General features: G+C 37.5%; 1 protein-coding gene across 1 annotated transcript in view; it reads right to left on the bottom strand.

Moving 5' to 3' along the window:
* Window positions 1-24118, bottom strand: part of PTPN12 (protein tyrosine phosphatase non-receptor type 12) — a 75567-nt gene that overhangs the window by 6151 nt on the left and 45298 nt on the right. The window contains exons 8-13 of the mRNA XM_068669875.1: window positions 22437-22579; window positions 21004-21070; window positions 20266-20343; window positions 20086-20184; window positions 10828-10913; window positions 1371-2338 (exon numbers count right to left, since the gene is read on the bottom strand). Coding sequence (XP_068525976.1) covers window positions 1371-2338; window positions 10828-10913; window positions 20086-20184; window positions 20266-20343; window positions 21004-21070; window positions 22437-22579 — 1441 coding nt within the window. The remainder of the gene's footprint in view (window positions 1-1370; window positions 2339-10827; window positions 10914-20085; window positions 20185-20265; window positions 20344-21003; window positions 21071-22436; window positions 22580-24118) is intronic.

Genomic DNA, 24118 nt, shown 5'->3' with positions numbered 1-24118 from the left:
CATGTTCTTGCAGCATCTACATAGAGATGTGTAGGGAAGTAGCAATTTTCTAACAGCGATAAATAATGATTGCCTGGGGAAAGAAGGAAAACAACCAGTACTAGAAAGATACCATATCATGCAGATCTTCCAAAACTATCTGAGGATGACTGCTTGGTATAAATGTTAAAGTAACTATGACAGCAACAGCAAAGCCCTTTACATATAGAACATTTTTAATGTGTCTCAGATTTGAAAACTGCAACTGCATGTGCTTGTATTGTTTTGTGTGTATAAATAACATCACAATCTGTAGAAACAGATTGTTTTTCAAGTTGGAAATAGTTGACATTTCTGAGTACCTGACCTTTGACAAAAACTTAGTTCACAAAATATTTTCATATCAGCCCACTGCATCTTGCATCATAGACTAAATCCAATTCCACCACAGAAAAAGTCATGTAGTTCTACACAGGTTCCTGAAGCAAGGCCATCACTGTAAGGAGTTTCTAGTGCAAGAGTCTGATCTAGTTAGAGGAGCACATGCGAACCTTTCAGAGCTCCACAGCCTTACCACGTGCTTTGTTGGACTTTGCATAGCCAGCTGCTGAGGCCTAATTTGTCTTTCCAGTTACAGCCTCCTTCCGATTTAAGCATGCCAGCCCGACTGAAAACCAAAGCTGCACATTTTAGGACCCTTTTACCTTTAATATTGACACTATTTGCAGAAACAGTCATGCCTTATTTTGAGTAAGCCTTCCTTGCTCAAAAATTGCCCCAAAGGAGTAAGATTTTTCAAAGCATTGCACAAGTCAGCAGTTTAAATAGTCACTAAAGCAGAACTTGGATTTTTACATGAGCAGCAATATTACTGTGCATCCTCTAAATACGTACAATAGTATGAAAATGCAGGAGGCAAATCACAAGCAACTTCAAAGACTAGCGCAGTTTAAAAAGTTACATCCGCATTGCTAGGATCAGTGCATCAACCAGTCAGTATGAATTTCATGTACACTGTACTTTGGCTACCTGAAACTGCCACTACTATAAACACTTCCATGAAATCATAGCAGTGAAAAATTAAAAAATAAAATCCTAGCATGAGGGAAAAATATGTGGCCACCAATAACACAGAAAGCAGCAATTAACAATACAATCACACCTCATAATAGTCTTTTGAAATGTTATCAAGGTCCCTAGTTTCGGTAACGTAACAGACATAGCTCACATGCAAAATAAAAACTGAAGAGTTATGTCCCTTCTAAAGCTGCCATACTATACTGTTTAAATTTACATGTAGAAAAATCACACAGTATAGAAACTTACATTGTCCAGTCCTAGAGATGTAACCAGGTTAACAAATAGCACTTCCGAAACACAGTAAAACCTACCTTTGCCGTCTTCAGAACATGTTAGAGCTGTTAAGTCTTGCCTAGCAATAGACATTGGCAACACTTTTCTGGCAGAAATGTTTTCAGTGTGAGTGGCAGCAGAAACAGTGGCACTTGCGGTTGAAACATTAGATGCGCTTCTGCTCATGGCTCCTTCAAAGTTCATTTCATCTGTGTCAGAATCATCTGAATGAAGAGGATTAGTAAAACAGAGGGGTGCTCGAACAGAAAGAGCAGTGTGATCAACTTTATCACTGGAAGGAAGTTCAACTGCGGTGTTTGATACTAGAGAGAGAGTTTTAGCTCCGTGACACAAGACGTCCGGAGACGTGTCTTCGGACACTGAAGAAGTACGCAGTGCATTTTCAGCCCCGTGCAGCGACCACCTGGCGTGTCCCTTTTCTGTTAGAGGCAGGCGATCTGGTCGTGGTGGAGTATCAGAAACCTGCTGACTCCGCGGACTTTCCGGTGAAGGTATTAAGGCTGTGTTAGACTGTGGCACGCTGCATTCCACGCATGAGTTTTTAGAAGCATCCACAAACGTATCCCCTGAAATCTGCTCCTGTGACTTAAAGCTCTTATCAGTTATGGAGGATGACACAGGCTTCACTTTAATCGCGTGTCCCCTGTTCAAGAGGGAGTTCCCATCAAAACTCCGGGGCCCCTCCTGCAGAGGTACCTTCTTGATTTCAAAACTTAAGTTGCGCTCCAGCCTTTTCTCCATACGTTCACTGGGTTCGTTCTTCCCTGAATGCTCTGTTGCCTTGTTGTAATTCTCGTTGAGGTCTGTTGAATGCTCTGACGAAACCATGTGCAAAACTGGCTTTGGATGGTATCTGTCATTGTCCTGCCACACGGTAGTGACTGTTGGATAGGCTGACGGAGGAGATGGCGTTAAGATCGGTGGGACTGGCTGAGGCTCCGGAGGCTGCAAGATTTCTTCTTTAGCGTCTCCTTCTACAAGGCAACTGCAAAAAAAACAATGGTGTGAGTTTTCTGCATTTTGACAACGTTTTAGGTATCTATGTCTGCAGCAGTAGTGCATTGATACCAATACCAAGCGCCAAGACGCACTTGCACTACACCAAGACAACGGTTATACAATATGACTAATGTGACAGGCAAGAATTAAGCCAAGACACTTTAAGAAGTCTTTCAGAGTAACAGAAGCATGCATTCAGGACACAGATAATCCTCACTGATACTTTAAAGATTGCTCACATCCTTTCCCAGAAGCATTCTTTCAGAGAATGTCAGACAGGCCCTCTTGTGGCAGGATTCCAGTGTTTCTTGCTTTATTCTTAAGCAGCAGCCCAAAGGAATTCAACATACGGAATTCCATTTTCAAAAAAAAGCCGTGAAAAAATTCTTTGAAAGACCTTACGTGAACCAGAACATACAGCCTGTCCAATACCAAACATCTTCCTTTATTTTTATCCACATGTCCAGGAGGTTTTGATGTTTGTGTATTTAATAGTTTCTCCACAGATGTTAGGCTAATGATCCAGACCAAACTTAGTTGGCATGAGATACACACGTTATGAGAATGTTCACAGTATGATCCAAATTATAGTGCATATTAGCAAGATTATTAGTACTTATTGCAGCTCATCTTCAGCTTGTTAAAAGGAGAAGCTCCACAGGCACACAATTTACTTTCAGCTTAGATACAGAATATTTGACTACAAACATTTTGCACAACTAAGGTCTAGTCCACTAACCAGAATTAAGCATTTTCATTCAGAACCTGTAAAGTGTTTCCTTTCATTATGCAGACTAGTAACTGCAGTGCAAAACAGATGTCTGAGAAAAACAGAAATACAATGAAGTACTCTAACAAAACGACAGTTTCAACCCAGGCAGATAAATCAAAGCAGGATGGACTACAGTTTGCAGAGGGCTTCAGTGTGGCCTGAGAAACCAGCCCAGCGTTGGCAGAGACACCCTTCAGGAGGGAGTAACAAACCCCTGCATGTGCCAGCACATAATGCCCATGGTAGTGGCATTTAGCAGACAGATGCTCCCAGCTCCCCATGTAGTTCCCAAGGATGTAGGGTTATCACTGACAGGTTCAGGTGGTCCCGGCAGCAGAATAACCTTGAATAAGCAAGAGCCATCTAAATCACATATACCTCTAGTTTTTGGGGGTAATCTATGTCAGAGACACTACAAAGCACCCAGATCCAGCTCTCCAGCAGGAGACTTGGAAGCTCCTCTTGGAGATTCGGTTATAGCAGAACATTTTTTTTCCCTTGAAAACCAGGTCAACTGTAAACCTTGGGCTGTACCTTCCTTTTGTAAGCCAACACCTTGAAGAACTGAATCAATTCAGAAGAGTGTTCACTGTACTCCCATGAAATATGGTTTTATCTACAAGGCTACAAACCAAAAGCCAGAAAGCAGAGGCTTTCAAAAATTGAACTCTTACTACCTGCTGCTATTGTCCCACTGCATTTCTGCCAAACCCAGGAGATCATACCTAGTAGACCTGGAAGGTGTGCCAATAATAAATCTCACATCGTAAGGACCAGCAGAATGCCAGGCAGATTATATTCCCCAGACCCTATGTATTTAGGCTATTTAAATCAAACTGCTATCCCATCAGTAGCAGTCAATCATACATTGCTATCTCCAATGAAGAATGAGACTTGAAAGATCTTATTGAAGAGAAAAAAATCATGATGTGCCATCAACTAACATAATGAAACAAAGCCTTTGGAGTTTGTAGGTGTAGTCTGGTATCCAAATACAGTTTGCCATTCAACTATCAGAAAGTGTCCAGCTCTACCAGTAGCTCTCTTGCTCCCAAATATCTTGTATGGAGGGAGCCCTGACCAAAATCAGAAGCCTAATGTAAATACTTTTCAGCAACTGCAAGAGAGTTTCCAAGAAATCTTGGCTGGATCATCACAGTCAGCCACTCACGTACGACGATCAAAAATAAGATGAATGTCTTTCAAGTCCTTCTTAATCAGACAACTACCTGTACAGACAGACTGTCACTGCTACCAAAACATTTCAAGGGTGTTTAGAGTCATTGACAGACAAAATGCAAAAAAGGCTTGTTATTTATATCACATCTCGGCTGTCAACAAAAATACTTTAAAGTAGACATTCTGAAATTTCATAAATCAATCACTTCAAAGACTGATAAAGTCTAGTTATCAGTCTCCTGCACTTGTTGATTGAGGCATTCAGGTTTCCAAGACAGGTCTTCATTTTCCTTTTGTTGTGATCAGAAGAATGAAAAAGCCTTTTTGAGAGAATATGGAGCAGCAGCACAGGCTCCAAAGGCCAAAGAATATTCTACCTCCTGAGCCAAGATTAAGGAAGTATTAATTAAAAAAAAAAAAGCATGAAAATAAAAACATAATTAAAAAGTCTTACAAGGCAAATGCAAAGTACCAAACTGTTTTCAGTATCCTTCCAGTGTTGCATTACCCAGCAATCTATAGCGAGGTTCATTCTGATACTGCTCACGTGTGTCACATGTTGGGCACATACACCTATCTTTGTCGGAGAGCAAACGAGGAAGCAAAAAGACTCAGAAATCTTGATCATGGTTTCAGAAAGGTTACTGGAGAGCACAGAGGACAAAAGAGAAAACCCCAACAGCTACAAAATTGAATAGCTACCGCTTCCTTAAGGACATGTTTTTTCATGTTTCACTTCATAAGGAAACATGCTACTACACTGGAATGAAGAATACATTGGGCTTGGTTTTAAGTACCTCACGCAAGGGATTCCAGACTGAAAAAAACTGTTGATAAATTTCCAATTTACCAACATCCCCACCCACTGAAAGCACTGCAAGCTCTCCAGTTTCCAGTTATCTCCCACAAGTTACTACCTTTTAAGATAGGAGGAATACAAAGAACATCAAAACATTTTAATCAAAAAAGCATTTAGAAACTGTTTTGCCTCTAGATGTTCTTGAAAAATGGGCAAGCTTGGGAATAAAGTTATTTGCTTGAATTAAGCAAAATAAAAGAGTGTTGCTCCAACTTAACACACACTAAGACAAAAGGAGAATTTCACTTCAATTTCTCTCTATGCCAGAAGAGAGGGAGTTCACTTGCTTTAATGGTTACATACTCTCTTTTACCAGCAGTGATGCTTGTAAGTAATCACCACTAATTCCTGCTACTGAAAACAAGGTTTTCCCTTATTGACCTCATGTTCCTGACCCCTCACATTATACTCACAATCAACAAAACTAATTTGTTATTTGGTACACACATACCATTAATTGTTACAATTAACTATAAAATAAGAAAATAGTATTGAACTGAATATGACAAGATCACAGGCCCATAATACAGGTCAAAATTCATTAAGTTCTTCACTGATTATTTAATGAACTCTTTCCAATTTGATTCCCTAATAAAAAGAATGACTTGTACAAAAACTGCCCTCTCAAAGTCATGCACAGAACAGATGATAGAGACAATGCTACACAGTCAGTAACACAGAATTCACACCCTCGTTTAATCATCTTTCTTATATACCGCGTAACAGAGTTGTTACATGCATTTTCCACTTTCAATTTCTTTCACTCCTAATATATATTTCCTTCACTCCTAAATGAGAGCGTAGAGTGATCAAATGAGAAATGCTCCATATAAAAATAATTCTTTGCCTTTTTAATATTATCCATCCATTCTCAAAAAAAAATAAAAAATGAGACAACCCAATAGCGTTTGATTTTTTACTTCTTCTTAAAGGAAATAGATGCCACCCAGGATTTCCTGGTTTTCTCTGGGCATGTAACAGACTGTTTCTGTTTTAACAATATCATATTATTATCACCACATGTATTCTGCACTGCAAATAATGTTTTTCCTTCTTTTTAGAAAGCAGAAACATTGGGATATGTATACCTTTAAAAGGTCTTTGCTTGGCAGTAGCTATTTCTGCAAGTCTTGCCAGAAAGTGTTGGGCATTATGGTCTGATGCATAATGCTTTCTTTGGGCTGTTTCTTCAACAGCTGTGCTCTATATACACTTCTCTCCCCAAAGGCAGAAAATTATCTGAAGATGAACTACTAATATTATTCCAAACAACGGGAAACATGAGACCGTAGAGTAAAAATAGCTTGACTGAAAGCACCGGGAAACTAATGGAAAGCTCATGAAAGAGGATATCGGGATAGAAAAGATTCAGTGAACTGAAGAATGTCAGACCATTTGAAAAAGAAAATAAGCTTTCCTCTATTAGATTCTTCAAATTAACCCTGCACTGCTTTTACATACTGCAAAAGCAAGCATTTCTCAAGTACATTTGTACAATCACACTGTGCGACAAAAAACAGAAAGCCTTCTCATAACTTGACCTTGACCATGTCTCTGCACACGCAACTGTTACTGATTATCTTTTAATTCCACTACCTCTTCCACATATATAACTGTCTATGGGTTCTTCTTAGGTGATCAAGACAGTTTTTTAGGTGTTTTTATTGCACATTCTGAATAGCAAATCCATCACACCCCAGTATCTCAAAACTAATGGCTTCTCAGCTTACAGGTCAACCATGCATTGGGTGTCATCTCTGAGCTATGATCAGGCCAAAAAAATGAATGGTGGGAAGTTGTGTGTGGAAATTGTGAACATATTTCTGGAAAACCATTTAAAGACTTATTGAAGAAACAGAATTTGAACAGCTGTGATAAAAGCTTAGGAGCATAGGACATTTAGCTATTTGCTAAGTGACAGCACAGAACGGGGGTAGGAAGAGCGGTTGAATGTATTTCCTGTTTCAGGAAAAGTTTGGCACTCAGACAGTTTGGCACCCACCCCCAAAATCTTGAACAAACATCTTAGAGCAAACTGTTAGAAGAATGTAAAAAATTCAAAGGCACATATTTATTCCTTCTGGAAGTCACAAAAATGGTTATATTGGTAACAAAATAAGAGCTCATAGCAAAACAACAACAAAAAGAGTTCCTATGGGGAAAATACTTTCTGATATTAGCCACTGTGATTTTAAACAACCCAACAGAAAGATTTAGGACCTTTTCAACTTCATGGAATACCCTTCATTATAAATATAATCTTGAGATGAGTGCTGTTTATTTACATAATAGCTGAAAGTACATCATTTGCAAACCCTGACTTATTCACAGGTTACTTTCACAGTCTGTGAAAGTGAGATACTGTCTCCAGGCTTGATGTGGTCAGGAGGAGGATGCAAAACCAGTGGAAAAAAAAAAAAAAAAAGAGGAACATGCAAACCAAATAAGGTTGCAATTTGCTGAAAATTTCCCAAACGTTTGTGTCTTGGATCATGCTGAATGCTTCAAAGAATATTTTGACAAATAAACAAACAAAAGAAAAGAGCCCCCACAACTCTACTCCAAAAATGTACACAGAAAAAAAAAAAAAAACAAAACAAAAAACCCAAAGAAATAACAGAGACAGTCTTGATTTCTACTTTTCCTGCAATATATTCTAAATCTTTAGAATATTTTAAAGGCCCTTCTAGCCTTAATGTAAAAGGGCTATAAAACAGCTGCCCTAAAGTAGAGCACCATAGGGTTCATGTATAAATGAAGGTTGGCCTGTGTTCAAAAGAAAAAAACAACTTCATAATCCACCATTATTATGTGCAGCATATTATAGGGTTTTATTATCAAATAAAAGAGCAATGCCAAGGTCATTGAATGTGGCTGCTATGATCAACCAAAAATAGATACCAAGCTCTACATCCTTCCTCATAACTGCAATAGGAAAATTCAACTCTGCACAAGCAGGTTGAAGCTAGACAAACACATTATTCTACTTAAGCAGTGCATTTTATATATATATATATAAAATGTAGAAGGAATGAATAAGAACTGGTGATTTTTTTCTTGTAAAATTTAGTTATGCGGTTCTTTTTGTAGCTTTTTTTAATGTATTTTCTATGACATACAAATTAAAAACTACTAACTAATAAGGAATATCCATGTTTTTTTATATTGGATTTTAGGAAATGCAAGGAGGGTTCCATAGGGCTTGAGGTGAAGTGGAATTACACAGCACTTGTACTGCATTATAATGTCGTCAGATAGAAGGATAAACATAATTGAAAGCAAAGTCAGACTGCTAAAGCATTTCATCTCTTATCCTTCAGAGTACGACATCAGTCTTCACTACACTGCAGTAGTACAAGAAGCTGTTACCTCATTTTTTTATTTTAAGAGTTTATGCCTCAGCTTCTCCAGTTCTTTCAAGTTGCCTTACCTTTTGTGGGCATTTGAGAATTTTCCATAGCCAACTTGATTAAAATTAATCCTTTTTCCAAATACAGTAGAATGAACTAATGATCACACAAATGTTTCAAGGACCGTTCACTAAATGTATTAAGACACTCCCTCCAAACTCTGAAGTACCAATTATCTCTTGTGGACTTGAAATAAAAGAAACTCCAACTTTCCATGTACAGTTCTAAATAGCGAATTCAAAAGAACTTGGGTTATTTATGGACTTCTATCTAACAATAAAGACAAAAATTACTTATGCGCTCTTCCTGCCTTAACCTGAAAATAGTCAAACATGTCTAACAAAGAACAAAAGAATGTTTTTCCATCTGCCCAGTCCTCCAAAGCAATTTAACATACACTTAAGTTTCAAGGTGATTTTCACAAGTAATCGAACTGCAAAACCAGTCTCCAGAATACGGTACTGATGCATGCACTCAAAGCACGAGTTGTTCACCTTAGTAATAATCTTATAAAATCTTATAATCTTAGTAATAATTTATAAATTATTATAAATTATTATAAATATATATAATGTTGACATCAAATGCAATTACATGTCAATCTAAATGACCATGTTCACAAGTGTAGTGTTACAGCAAACATGAATTACATAGAGCTTTACAAGGTGATAAAATTAAAGGGGAGGCAATACGATTCCTTAAGCTCTGTAAAAAGTGAAGCTAGATGCTTCATGCTGACACGATAACACTAAAAAATTTCCAATTAAATACTGATTTAGTATCAATAGCCTGAAAATACTTGTAACCTCCAAAAAGAGGATTTGAGGCATAAAAAGCACAAAAAACAAAGCTTTAAGTTATACTTTATCATACTCCTTCCTCCAGACATCTCCAAGTCAAGGTAAACACTACAAGAATAAGTTATCCCTCCCTGAGCAGGTTGCCTATCTTATAGGACAAAAGCCTTTAGTACTTTGTAGATATGCTCCGTAAACAGGCATTAGAATTGCATGCAGTATTCTAGATCTGGTCTGAAGTGGAATACTTACATACCCGGTTTTAAACTGTTTATTCTTTAAACAAAGATGTTGCAATATTGGACATGCACACTGCTACCCATTTTGAGTCACCAATTTTCAAATGTTTATGTCCAATTATATCTTTAAATCCATAAACACATACATAGACCTTTATCAAACCTTAAAAACTTCAGAATTTAATATTTATTTTATTATAAAATCACTGCTCTTGTCAGCCCCTCAAAGAGGGTCGTCTTCTGACATCACTCGTGCCCTGTTAAATGCAAAACTTGAAAGCAAGAATTCCCACTACTGAGATGACCTTGCACTGCTGCAGTTAGATTATATTTTTAAACTCTTAAACTGCTTTCCTTATATGACTAAATGCTATGCACGAGTATTAACGGGTTGGTTGTATCTTGTGCCATTCTACAACTTCACGAACCCTCAGTGCTTAGCTTACATGGTAAGCACTGAAGGAACTCCAAAGGAAAATCTCATCTATTTGACTATAGATAATATAGCACAGGCAAGATCAGGATGTGGGCATCCTTCCAGATACTAGCAAAGCAACTCAGGATATTTCCAGACACTAGCAAGGATACTCAGGATAGCACGGCAAACTCAGGATTGCTTCTTCAGCTGCCTAATGCTCAGGTTGGGTACCCATTTCAGGTAGACAAAGTCTGTCCATTCACTTTTACCTTTAACTTCTTTAAACGCAAGTCTATGTATTTCATGAACTAGAGAGAATTTTCTTTTTCCCCTTTTGAATGAATGGACTGCCGAGACTATTTTTTCCTCTAAAAAGAAAGAATGTTTTGATGACATACCCTAGTCACTAAAAGTCCTTTTGTGAGGTAATATTTTCTTGAATAAAGAGCTATTTTTTCATTGTCTTTATTACTCCAGAAATTAACGTTTGGTCATTATTTGAGCTTATTTTGAAGTATGTACTAGATCTAACAGATCTGTCTAATAAAAGGGTATGTCTGTCTACTTGTCTTCCTTTATTGCAAGATTAGTAAATTCAGACTTTGATCTGCAAAGATATTAAGATGATATATTTACAAAACCAATTACAAGACACCTATTTGTATTATACATGTTTCTGTTCATAAATAGCAAAAAATCCATCTTAAAAGTCTTCACAGTATCAGTAGTTTAATTCTACTTTTTGTTTACAAAGCAGGTCAATCTGCCAGCTTGAAATAGTGCGTCCTCATAATTAAGTACCTGCGGGTCCGTGGAGGCTTTGGTGGTGGAGAATCCTGTTTCTGAGCATCTGAAGAACTGACAGCATTCTCGGTGTTATTCTCATCCTGATTAAAAGAAAAAATATTCATTCATAGCTGTAAAGCTGATATGCACAATACTTGACTCTAGGGTCTGAGGATCCGTAACAGTACATGAAAACAGTGTATGGCAATACTTTTTTTTTTTTTGACTATCATATAGAAAAGACTTCAAATTACATATAGATTAATTTCAATTCTAATTTTGCAGCATTGTTACATGTTCTCAAATTTTTATGACCAAATATCACATTTCACATGTAATAGTGTAATCCACCACAGAAAATTCTCAAAAATTAATCTTTCAAGTTAGTAATGAGCAAGGTTCTCTATATCCTTCAAATTATTCCTATTAAGAACGTTTATTTTCTAGTCAGTCTAATAATTTTCACCTGTACAATCAGTTAACATAAAATTAATCTACTATGCAGTAACAAAATGAAATTTTTGACTAACCATAAATTTACAAGTCAGGTTTAACATATACATCTAAAACACTTTCAAATCATCTATTTGTCTACAATAAGTTTCACTTATTTGGCAAAGCACATTTCAGGAGTACCATAAGTATATAAGATATATACATACGTATTTGTACATATTTATACATCTCCAGTTACGTAGAATGTATATATATTCTATATAAACAGAGCGTGCAAGAGTCTAAGGCTGATAAACCATTTCTATACACATGCCATGGCAAAAGATCCAACAAAACCAAGGAGGACCTTACTATTATCTTGAGTTCAATATACATTTCACTTTCTTTCCCATGAAGGAGCTTTTTTTGAGAGTGCTTTAAAATAAATTTAAAAAATCTTTTATCGGTGTATTATTTTTCAAAGCACAAAATCAAGTTCATACAGTGGGGCTTCTGCCTTCTTTCAGACTACCTGCTTGTATTGGGTGACAGACAGACCTTCTCCAGTCTTATAAAACAATCAAAAAGAACCCCAAGTTAATTTCTGCTTCAAATCCAATAGTTGCACTTGCATTTGATAAATATTTTCAACTTTGGAAGATAAATCATAACTAAGTGATCTCACCTTCACACAAATTTAGATTCAACACGTCATGTATTTTTCCTTCCGATTATTAGCCTTTTAAAATGACTGCCATATCACTGGCTGCTAGTGTGAAGTCCATCATCAAATTCTATTTTGCAGTACACTAACCCAAGTGAAACTTTTCCTGTAAGGAAGAAAAAGTCTCCTAATCATCCTTATTGCTCTTCACTGAAATCTACCCCTGCCCACTCCTATTAATTAGTTGCCAAATGCAATATTCCAGAAGTACTCCAGAATAGATGCCCCATTGTGCTTTGGTGGATTGTGCTAGCCCTTTCAGACAAATCACACAGGGACTTCATTGTCCCGCTGACCACTGATGGAACTATCGAGTTCTTTTGGAGTGAGTAGCTAAAAGCCACTTACATTTAGATGGCCAGAACTGAAGCTCCCATTATAGCCAACCAAGCTGGTGCTGAGCCAGGAGACCTCATGGAACTATTCTAGCAACCAGCCAGTAATGCTGGGAAGAAGGGAACAGATCAGTTGGCTCTACTGACTACATCTGGAGTTTAGACACCTACATCACAAGCAAATTCTGAGTTCCAAACCAAGTTTTGCCTTTTTTGATTTCCAGATTATTATTTTTTTTTTTTGCAACATTATAGTCTTGGAATCATAAAATGATCCAAGTTGGAAGGCACCCCACAAGGATCATCGAGTCCAGCTCCTGGCTCCTCATAGGTCTCCCCAAAAATTCAGCCCATATGACAGTCCAAACCTTCTCAAACTCCAACAGGCTCAGTGCTGTGCCTACATCCCTTGGGAGCCTGTTCCAGTACGCGACCAACTTGCTCCACTCTTGCTCAACTTGCCCAATAGTCCAGATCTTTTTGAGTGTGTATGGCAATGAATTGTTCCTCTTTAAACCTCCATCACTTGAATACTCTAAGTAACAATTTTTGGCAATGCATAAACTAAAAGCTGTAACTGATCAGCTAATCATGTTGTACCTTACTACACAAGGATTATTATCAATTGGATGGCTCTCAAAGTGAAATGCATAATGAATTAGGTTTAAATAGATTTAATGCACTGCTTTTTGTATCAATATAGCTTCTCAGTGGATTATGTTGGTATCAAGTCAAACACCTTCAGAGATTTATCACATCAGCACCACCCTAACAATCACTATTCTTAGCTAAAAGTGCTGACAATACAACACACTGCCCAAAAAGCCACTGTTCAAGAAAATACAGCAACTGAAATGGCTGATATTAAGAAAAAAGTACCATTAATGCCATGCTTGATCTGTAAATTTAAAGCAGAACCTCATTTATTTTGAAAGGGTATCTTTGTGCCTGCATGTCTTTTGTCAGCATTCCACAACATGAAAAAACATTAAGCGCCCAGAGGACTTCTGAAATTTAGCCGCAAACTACTCCAAACATGCTAATTAAAAAAAAAAAAAAAAAAGTCTATTATCACTTTCTCGTCATTGATGGAAGGGGATGCTACCAGAGACCTCTGATCCTTCTACTACCCTCCTGTCGAACATGAAAAAAAACAATTCCACATTTTTGGCTTCAAGTAGTGAGCAATTATGCAGACTGATTTTGTCCTTAACCTACATAAAAACTAACTTGATTGCCCACATTCAGGCGCAGCAGCACTCAGAAGGGTGGTGCCAAAGATGGGGACACTTGCAGTATCCCAAAACTGCAATTCCGTTTCCAGCTCACTGGTTGTGTCCCCTTTACCTCAAGATGTGCAAATTTATCTCTGATCTTCTCCCATATGTAGTCATTACTACGGATAGCCCTAAATGCATCAAGATTGCAATAATAAGACCCTGTATCAGCAAGCAGAGTTATAACGTAATAAAACTTATAACCTATAAACTAATGCATCTGCATCCTGGAGAAGGGCATGATGTTCTGCCTTGCTTCTCCACAGCACTTTAAAGCTTCATCAGGCACAGAGAATGTAGAGTGAGACACCACAGAGAATGTTTCCCACCCTTGCCACTAACTTCTCCACCCTACAACAAACCAGAAAAGTATTCTGGTCCAGTTCCACACCAGCAGAAAAGTTCTAAGGAACGCAAATAGCATGTTTAAGCACTAGATTTTTAAGAGTTACTGACAAGGGAGAGGGTGTGCCTGCTGCAATGTAGACCAACTTGTCCAGAATACAAACCAGCAGCTGCATCCCTGCTCTCTCTCTTTGCAAAGTGAAACATTTGTCAAACAGAATTTTGCCTGAGATACGCTTTTCTCCCAGGCAGAAGGAAGAGCTTATTAAAGAAACTAACATATGCCAGTTGGTTTTTTTTTAGGCTCTGTATCTATACAGTGAGAAGCTCAGTTTCTGCTTGAAACAGGCAAAAGTAACCCAAGGGACAAGGCAGCGCTCCACCATTTTTGCTACTAGCAGTAAAACACACTTTGATATACTTAGAAACGTGTCCAACCTCAAATGTCAGGAGCAAGAATGTTACAGGAATTGTCACCAAAAAAGAGGAACTTCACTACATCGCTTAATTAGCTCAACTGACTGATGATTCTGTGAAGGCTTCACTCACTTTAACACAACTTATATCCTAGTAAGGAGAGGATTTTTACTTACAAGGCTGAAGATGACGAAAAATAAGGCAGTAGCCAGATATGCTAACCCACACAGGAATGAAAACAGTCGTCACATTAACGTTATGCTACTGCAGCATTTAAGTAATTGTGCTCAGTTACTACTGGACCTCTTCTCCTTGCTTTTATCTTAAGAAATCCAGCTTACTGAACTCAGAGCCACTCTGCTACTTGTTCCCAGTTCTGTGTCAGGAGCGACAGCGAACAACCAGCATTTTAAGCATACTTGAGCAATACCAACTCTCAGATTTCTCCTTCAGTCGTGTGTCTAAATAAGGGTATTGGTAAGCATGGCGAACAACTAGCACAGAGAGGAGAAATACAACTCGAAAAGCGAATGTAGGGTATCTCAGGGATGACCTCAGCCACTAAGAAGAGCAGATGGCAGTATTAAGGAAAAGCCTTCCAGCCTTCCTAATCACAGCTTATTGGCATCAGTCAGCACTCTGTTGGTTCTCTAAACAGATGTTATATTTTAGGGCAGAATACAATTTTGAAAAAGAAAAGCATCAGCTTAGAAAAAAAGTAAAACGTATGTATTTTGCAGGGGTCACTGTGCAGAATTACTGGTATTTTTAAATGGATTAGCAAATATGCAATGTATTCAATTAAATAAGTGTTTGGCAAAATGTCCTGCTTTCTTACCTGTCCTACTGTGGCAGGCTTCTCATTTAAAGAAAATGGAAGCATCAACAGTATGTGGGGAAACAAAAGAATAGAAGATTTATGCATGTTTACCTCTACAAGGATCAGATGCTGAACAGTTCAGGAGGTCCCATGATATGAGTGATATCAAGTGAAAAACGCTCACAGTAGCTAGGAATTTCTAGGTATACTGTTAAGTCCTATACACATGCGGTCTTTTTGTTTGTCACTGCAGGATTTCATAAAGCCAAGTACTTGGATGGGAAGTGTAGGTTATTTTTGTCTGCAAGAATGCATACTAAATAACTCATGTTCCTGTGTCCATGCAAATAAATAAGGAATTCTCATGGCAAATGCAGTTTCTGAATTCAGCTTGCTCAGATGACCTAAATTTTGCTATCATCTCCTCCCGAGGGTGGGTCCCTTTCTCCATCTGCCTCCTTCAGTGGCTGAATTACAAAACTGAGTTGTCACTAACTTTGAGTAAATAGAAGATCAGTTTTAAACTGAGATTTCACAGGCACTGCCTACAATTCAAGAACTCTTTGTCCAGGAAATGCAATACATAGTTTTCTTTTGAAGCTCACCATAGAAACCTTTACTGTCACTCAGAAGGTTTTTGTACTGGCGAAATACTATAAAATTTAATACAAAGACTCTTCCAGAAGTCATCTCATGGTTTCCCTTAAAAGGAATCTAGATTTTCCTTTTCCCCTTATCATAAAGCAGCATGGGAACCACAGAGCATCACCAGATAAAAGAAGTATTTGAGACTGAAGTAATACACTCAAATAACTCAGATTAAATACAACTTTCTGAGCATAAGCAGCAAGTTGAAGGTCTCTGAAGACACACAAGATTTTTTACAATGCTATAACAACTAAAAATCTCTTTCCAAGATGCAAAACAGCAAAGAGAATTTCAATAGTGAAGTCTTTTCACTTAGTTTCCAAACCACTAATATTTGGACATCCACATTCTTCTTACAGCAGCTGCTTTTTCCACGGCTTCTAAAAGCACAAACCACTACAGTAATGTAATTGTGTCACTTTTACAAGAAAAAGTGCAAGAGATACTTTAAGTACTAGAAATGCCATATTATAAGGAAAATATTTATTCATAAAGTTTCTTTTAGTGGATGAGGGTACAGCACAAAGACTTGAGGTGCTGTAACATGTTTCTTACTGTCAAGTGACAAAATTCAACAAGAAGCATTTCTCAACAGACAGTAGAATTTTTGTTGTTTGCTTCTCCTTCAATCTATTTTCCTTTTCCTACACACAGGACATCCAACTCGATGGAAATCCATCTGATTCATGTTTTGCAAGACAACCTTGGTTCACTTCAGGTCATGGAGATGTCCCTCAAGATGCACATATGATATTGATTGAGATCTTATCAGATGATCAACACTAATCAGCTCACATCTGTTTCAGCTTCCAAACACAAAACCAAGTGTAATATTTTTACAGCAGTACTAGAAAAAAAGAGATGGAGCGACTTCCAAATACATGGCAATATGATCAAAAGTTTCAATGGAGAGAGGGCCACGTTCCAGACTCTGCTCCATTTTAATCACTTGAGAAATTAAGAGTCCTACTATTTGAGGGAGGGAGAGAGAGAAAGAATAGTTGTGAATATCAACTTTAGCACTTGAGTCTTTTCTTATTTGGTCAGGGATTCCCTGCTTCTGAGAAGCAAAGGAATCTTTGCCCTGAAATTTGTCTAGTGCTGGGACAGTCCAAAGTGCTTTCTGGCATCTGAAGAAGGCTTTTCCTCATATAATTTGTGCTTTCCATACTCTTATTTTAAGCACACTTAAATCGTGTAAGCAATTCACAGTAAGTGCTACTGTACTTAATGTAATAGTATACAATTATTACACTATTTCACAAGTACATTTTCTACAAGGTTTTCAATTCATCAATCAAATTAGATTTATAAAATAGAATTCTAGCAGAATTCTAACCACCAAGTGTGGTTTTTGTTTTGCTCATTTGTTTTTGTTTGACTTTTTACGGTATTGTTTCCAGCAGGGCAGAGTTGGCAAGTTCACCGGAACACACGTTCGGCATTGTGTCTAAGCTACTTCCCTGTGAATGCCACTACCCATTGCCAATCAGATTAACTTTTTACTGTGATGTTACTGGCAAACTCTGCTTACAAAGCTTAAGTAACTCAATTTGTTTCAAGCACTGCTAGAAGCAGGAAAGGCAATTGGACTATAAAACCATGGAACAAACCTTACAGAGTAGGCCAGCCCTTCAGAGTACTATGAGAAATCTATCGGATGAAAAAGAGGAAATCGTCTTTCACCTTTCCATAGTGCCTCCTATAGCAGCACTATATCAGAAGTAGGCACGTTCTTTTATTTGGATTCATTTTCACAGAATACAATTAAAACCCTTCACATGCACAGGATTCTACAGCATCTTTGAGAAAGTATGGATTTTGATTCGTACCAAAGAAGTTTCTTAATTACACAAATAGTTTTTGTCCATCTGTTAGAGATACCTAAGGACCTCACCCTGAACATGATACTATTAATCACTCTTAATGTGATACTCTTAATCACCATGTACATGTAAATGGTTACTTGTTTTCCTGACTGACCTTTGAGAAGCAGAACAATCCAGACATCCCATCGCTTCTACTGGCAGCGTAGCACAAACTGCTACACTATTTTGAAGTAACAAATAAAGGAGCTTAGATTATAAATGATGAAACACTGCAATATATTAGTTAGTCATAGCTACTATTTCTAATACACACACGCTGCACAAGGATTAGGACAACTACAGTGGGGGGAAAGAAGCAACTGGAGCTTCCCTACACACTAAAACTGTACTTTGTAGACAAAAAACTACCATAACATCGCAGCCAGCATGCTGTCATGACAATTTCCACTAAAACAGCTTAATTTATATAGTTAGGCTATGTGACCACTATAAACTGTGATCCAGATTTTTAACTGTTACTAATATAAACCACCACTCAGATACTGTTATATACTCCAAAACTAAGTAGTTCCAAAGTCAGAAGACAACAAAGACATCCACATACTCATTGATGGGTTATGGATTTCCTACCACCAAAACATGCTCAGGATGAATTGTCCTAAGATAATGCGATTATTCCTATCTATGAACTCTAACGTTTCTCACCCAACCTACTAACAGGAAAATGGCTTCCTGTACATTTGGTGCTAAAGAGTAAAGGCTCACTTCTGCTACACAGAATAAGATCTGGGAAGGAACCTTCTGTACAAAGTCAATGTATCTGCACTTTCCAAAGGTCATCATACTCATTCATCAGAAATAAAATCGGAATTTACAATCCAGCTAGGGTGAATATCAAACTCCACTCATTTAAATTAAAACAGCCTATCCTATCCATATTGTATTTAGCCCACAAAGTTTCTTTTCACGACTCCAGACCTGAGAACTATTGCATGAATTGATACAGATTCTAAAGAGAGTTAATAAAATGATGCATGCCTTTCTTTCCAGGAAGGAAAAAAGTTTCAGGCTTTCTAGAAAGAACAATATAGAAAAGCTAAACCCCTAAAATAAAACTTTTTTTTCTCAATATGATGAAATAATAAAGGCGGTATGTCCAGCCTTTGAGAAAGCTATAGAAAATATTGTATTTGAGTGTTAAAGGTAATATCTTATTTCATGATTTACTGTAAGGGCCAAAAAAGAGTCCTCACCACTTCAGATTTAAAATTGCTTTCATGCTTCCAGATATTTCAAAGGGTCTTCAAGACACTACTAATAGTCCCTTTAAAGGGCTACAGAAGCTACGATTCCTGAATAAAAACAAAGGTAAAGGGCAGCATGCATTTTTGGACCATGGGAAGAAAGAAAAGACAGACTATACAAGTCATTTTTCATGTAGTGCCCAGCAGTAAACTGGAAAACATATCAAACATTAAAAAAATAAAAACGAATAAATCAGGGACTATGAAGTTGAAAAAGGAAAGATGTAAAGAAAAATCCTCAAATGCCATGATCATTAATTAGTACATATTTTTGAGTTTCTTTTCCACTTCTGTTAAATGGGTAGAGGAAGAAACTTCCTGACAAAGGCGTTTAAGTTATTTTTCCTTTCCCCAACATATTCCAGTGCAAACACTACCTCAATGCCATGTGACAGCTTAGTATGATCACTCATTACCAGTTCTGCTCAACTACACCAAGGCTGTGTTGGGACAGGACCAATGTAGCACACAATACCATGCAATACCCAGCTCTCAGATGAAGAATCAGATTAATGCTTGACTACTAGTTTAAAAATGGGTTCAGCACTCCTATGAAAAGGGAGCAGGAGAAGAAAACCTGGATGAAGATTTTGCCCTTCCAGAGTTTAAGATTGAACAAGTAGAGTTCATACACACATGTAGATTGTTTAATTTCCATTGGCTCTTCATTATATTATTTAACAGATAAATTCCAAAAGGTCATGCTTAGACAAAATTTCATGTGTTATCAAGATACCAGATCTGCAGTAACTAATGCTATTCAAAGCAAAAGAACAAAGAGCAGATGTCAACTAGCATCACCTTTTCAAGGTACGAGCACATTTCTCAATTTAGATATTGCACCGAAGTCCTGTGTTTCATTTATACTAGAATTCTTTCTAGCTTTCCCCAATGCAGTTACATTCGGTATATACGGTAACTATTCTTTCAATTACCTGACAAAACTTTTACGATCAAGTCTTCAGCATAAGCTAAGTATAGCGTAACTCCATAGTCAGGTAAAAAACACTTGTAGTCCAAGTTCTGCATCTTCCCTAGTGCAATTGAACACAATCTTAAAAATTTGACTTTACAGCAAAAACTCTTATCAGAATCTAACAGCTACAACTAATTGAAACGCATATGGGAAAGATACATACCACTCCATCTGCAATCTTCCAGTCTGCACAACTTTCGTATTTTTGCAGCTGCTTTTCAAACAGTTGTGCTATGGCTCGATGGACAAGTTCATACTGCTCCTAGAGTAGGTCATGAGATAAAAATTAGTGCATGAGATCTTTAAAAGAACGATGGTATGAAAGATCCATTTCAAACTGTACCTTTGTCTGCACTGCAGAATGCCTTTGCGTCCTCATTTCCTGTATTAAATTAAATACATTGAATTCTTCAGGTATTTTCTGAAATATAGAAGGAAGTCAATGATATTGACAATTATTTGTAAGAACAGCAACACTTTTGGCTGTCTAACAGCTTTTGCATGTCTGAGTTACGTAGGTGTGGACAATCAGTTCTCTGGACTTTGGAGCTATTTAGAATTCTTTTTGAAGAACAATTCTTCTCCAGAATTGGTTTTAAACATTTGTTTTAGACCAGATAAGAACATTTAAAGAATTTTGAGAACGAGACATCCAATTTATATTGATGGCAAGTGGGATTAATAAGGCACTTGAACAATAATGATGTTGCATAACCTAGAAATCCCAGTATTTTTGTTTATTCCTATACATTTGAAATCTTGAGACTTCAGAAGCTACAAGATTAACCAGAGACGTTGAAAAGGTTCAATTCAGAGTCACTTTATATTGAAATATATTCAAACAGTATGATTCTACAACTACTTTTCTGTAAGATAAAAACATACTGTCAAAACAAAGTAAGTTCACACAAAAGCAAAAATGATGAAAGATGAAACTAAATATCCAATCTGTTGTAAGATTTTTGGAATGTTTTGAAACATTGCACAATTTTAGCACGTTTGGGAGCTCATCACTGTTATGAAATGATAGAATGTCACAAAATTTCTTTTTTTTTTTTTTTTTTTAAAAAAGATTCCTTACCCCAGCTTTAAGCAAATTCCATGTATAATCTATGGCACAGATGGCTCCTGTTCTTCCACACCCTGCACTACGAACACAAACAATTAGATATGTTAGAAGTTGCTCTAAATGGTTGAAAAGACACTATAATTTTTATGTTTCCAGAGTCCACATGGAAAAGAAAATTAAATCCCTTGACTATTATTTTAAGCTTGCTCTGCGTATCACAATAACACTGTAAAATCAAAAATGTAGCAGTTCAAAATAGAACATAAGTTTTTAATGTAAGTTTTTCACAGCAATCAGAACCACAATCATGGAAGATGTTTCCACGTTGACATTTTTATTGCTCACATTATTCCTAGTTACCACTACATCAAAAGTAGGGATTCTGTCAAAGTACAAGAACAACACATTCACAGAGTCCCCACATTTTTCTGATTCAGAATCGTATCTAGTTTTAGATAAAAAGCAGAAAATAAGCAAGTTACAAAAAATGACAGTTAACAACCATATTTATTCTTTGTAATGGAATGAATGCATCTATATTACAGATAAAGTTGTAATGATGTATTTTTGTTGGATTATAATTATATGGTTGTAAAGTTTTACTAACATTCAAGAAAAACAGGACAAAGTGAAATGTATCTCAGTATTAAAGAAGTTCCTTTTGGGTTTAAACTCCAGTTACTTATAATGTCAAATTAAAACAGCATGCAGGTAAAAAAAACAGTAGATTTCTACATTTGTAGAGAACAACCAAGTTATAAAGACTCAATAAACCTCCAACAATTGATTATTATCTGGCTTACTAATTTAAATTCAGTTTTTCCCACATATCATACATTAACTTTTGCTGTTTAAAAAAAAAAAGAAAAGGTTCAAATTTCACAATCAAAAACTTCCCAGAGAACTTATTAGTTATCATCACCTTGCCAAAGCATTTTTATGGCAGGTTAGTTTCAGCAGTATTTCTGCTAGCCAAATTTCAAGTCAAGGATGAAATTGCTGCTTGGAAGCAAAGGCTTGCCATTCAGAAGCGTGGTGATTAGTCTGCACCTGCTCCGTAGCCTACCGTATTGCAAAAGGAGCCTTTGATATATATGTTTCCATGTTGAAAGATATATGTTCCTCCATATATGACCTGCAATGATCTTTATAGTTTGTCCTAACGATGATTTAAATGTCTTAATTACCACGAAACTACTTCTTTTTCAATGAGTAATTCTCTCATGACAGGTATTCTGTCTTCAGCGGAAACAATCAAATTTTATTGTGGCATGAATTTTTCAGACCACGAGGACTGTATTGTTTTGAGCTATGTTTTGACATGAGCAAACATTCCTTCCTAGAAAATGAAAACAATTGCAATTTATAATCAAACTAGTGCATCTCATACCAGAATTCTAAATTTAAAAAAGTATATAAGCTTTAAAAATAAATGTACTTGATACCTGCAGTGTATACAAATTGGTACATCTTCATGTTCCTGGTATTCTCTCATCAAGCTGATCATGTCCAGAATAGAATCAAAAGACGATGGGACATCATGGTCAGGCCAGTTAACATAATGAAACTGATAGACACTACGAGTCTCCTAAGGGAGATAGAAGGAGAAATGTGTAAATAATAAATATTTGAGAGGCTTTTACAAAATAAGTACTTCTGTGAGGCTCCTTACTTTGTTTGATTAGCTTGGACAATCAAAGCTGTTTATTGTATGAAAATACTGTATGCAGTTGGCCTTCTGGGCTGAAAGCACACACTGCTGCCTCACGTCGAGCCTTTTGTCCACCAGAACCCCCAAGTCTCTCTCTGCAGGGCTGCTCTCAGTGAGTTCTTCTCCCAGTCTGTACTCATGTCTGGGATTGCCCCAACCCAGGTGCAGCACCCTGCACTTGGTCTTGTTGAACATCCTGAGATTCACACTGGCCCACTTCAAGCTTATCCAAGTCCCTTTGGACGATATCTCTCCATCCCATTGTACCAACTGCACCACTCAGCTTGTTGTCACCTGCCAACATGCTGAGGGTGCACTCGATCCCACGGATATTAGACAACACTGGTCTTAAGATGGACCCTTGAGGGACAGCACTCATCACCAGCCTCCACCTGGATATGGATTCTGGCCTTGCAGAAGCCCAGGAAGATGACATTGGTTGCTCTTCCCTTGACAACTGATGCAGCCATTCCATCACAGAAGGCCACCAGATTGGTCAGGCAGGATTTGCCCTTGGGAAAGCCGTGCTGGCTGGCTCCCATCACCTCCTTGTCCTGCATGTGCCAAAACATCTCTTCCAGGTGGATCTGTTCCATTACCTTCCCAGGCACAGAGGTGAGCTACGTTCACTGAGCTGTAGTTTCCCAGGTACTCCTTTCTACTCTTTTTAAAAATAGGAGTGATGTTTCCCTTTTTCCAGTCACTGGGGACTTGGCCTGACTGGCAGGACTTTTCAGACACGACAGAGAGAGGCTTGGCAACTCCATCAGCCAGTTCCCGCAGGACCTTGGGATGCATGGCATCAGGCCCCATAGACTTGCACCTGTTTAATTCCTTCAGGTGGTCTCAAACCTGCTTTTCACTTACACTGGGAGGGACTTTGCTTGCCCAGCCACTGCCCAGAGGCTCAGGAAGCCTGACTGGCAGGGAAGACTGAGAGAAAGAAGTTGTTGAGTACCTCAGCCTTCGTTTCTGTTGCTACTGGTTGTCCACTCTTGCTTATCAGAGGGGGGTACATTCCATGGCATTTATTTTCTGTCACTCAGAAGAAAATCCCCTTCCTCTACTGAACTTATTTTAAAGCAAACTTGTGGGTGAGCACATAAACTTATCTTACACCTGAAACAGCTACTTTGGACACTATCAAACCATAGCTAGTAAAATCAAAAGAAAACCCAGTCTAAGAAAATAAATTTATACAGAAATGCAACTGATTATGCAAAGCCAATGACATCAGCAGGAAAGAAGAAAAATTACAGCTTCCTATTATGGTCCACCAAGAACTTCCAGTTAATTACATTTAAAGAGACTGACTTTTCACATCTGCAGAACTGTCAGAAACAACTCTGAAGAACCTTCATAGTCCTTTTTTATTGTAACTTTAAGAAAGAACCTGGTGTTTTAGTTTAAAATAAT

Source organism: Anas acuta, chromosome 1 (genome assembly GCF_963932015.1).
Source record: "Anas acuta chromosome 1, bAnaAcu1.1, whole genome shotgun sequence".
NCBI classification, from domain to species: domain Eukaryota; kingdom Metazoa; phylum Chordata; class Aves; order Anseriformes; family Anatidae; genus Anas; species Anas acuta.
The sequence above is the reverse complement of the archived record's forward strand: the minus strand, read 5'-3'. Positions and strand labels throughout refer to the sequence as shown.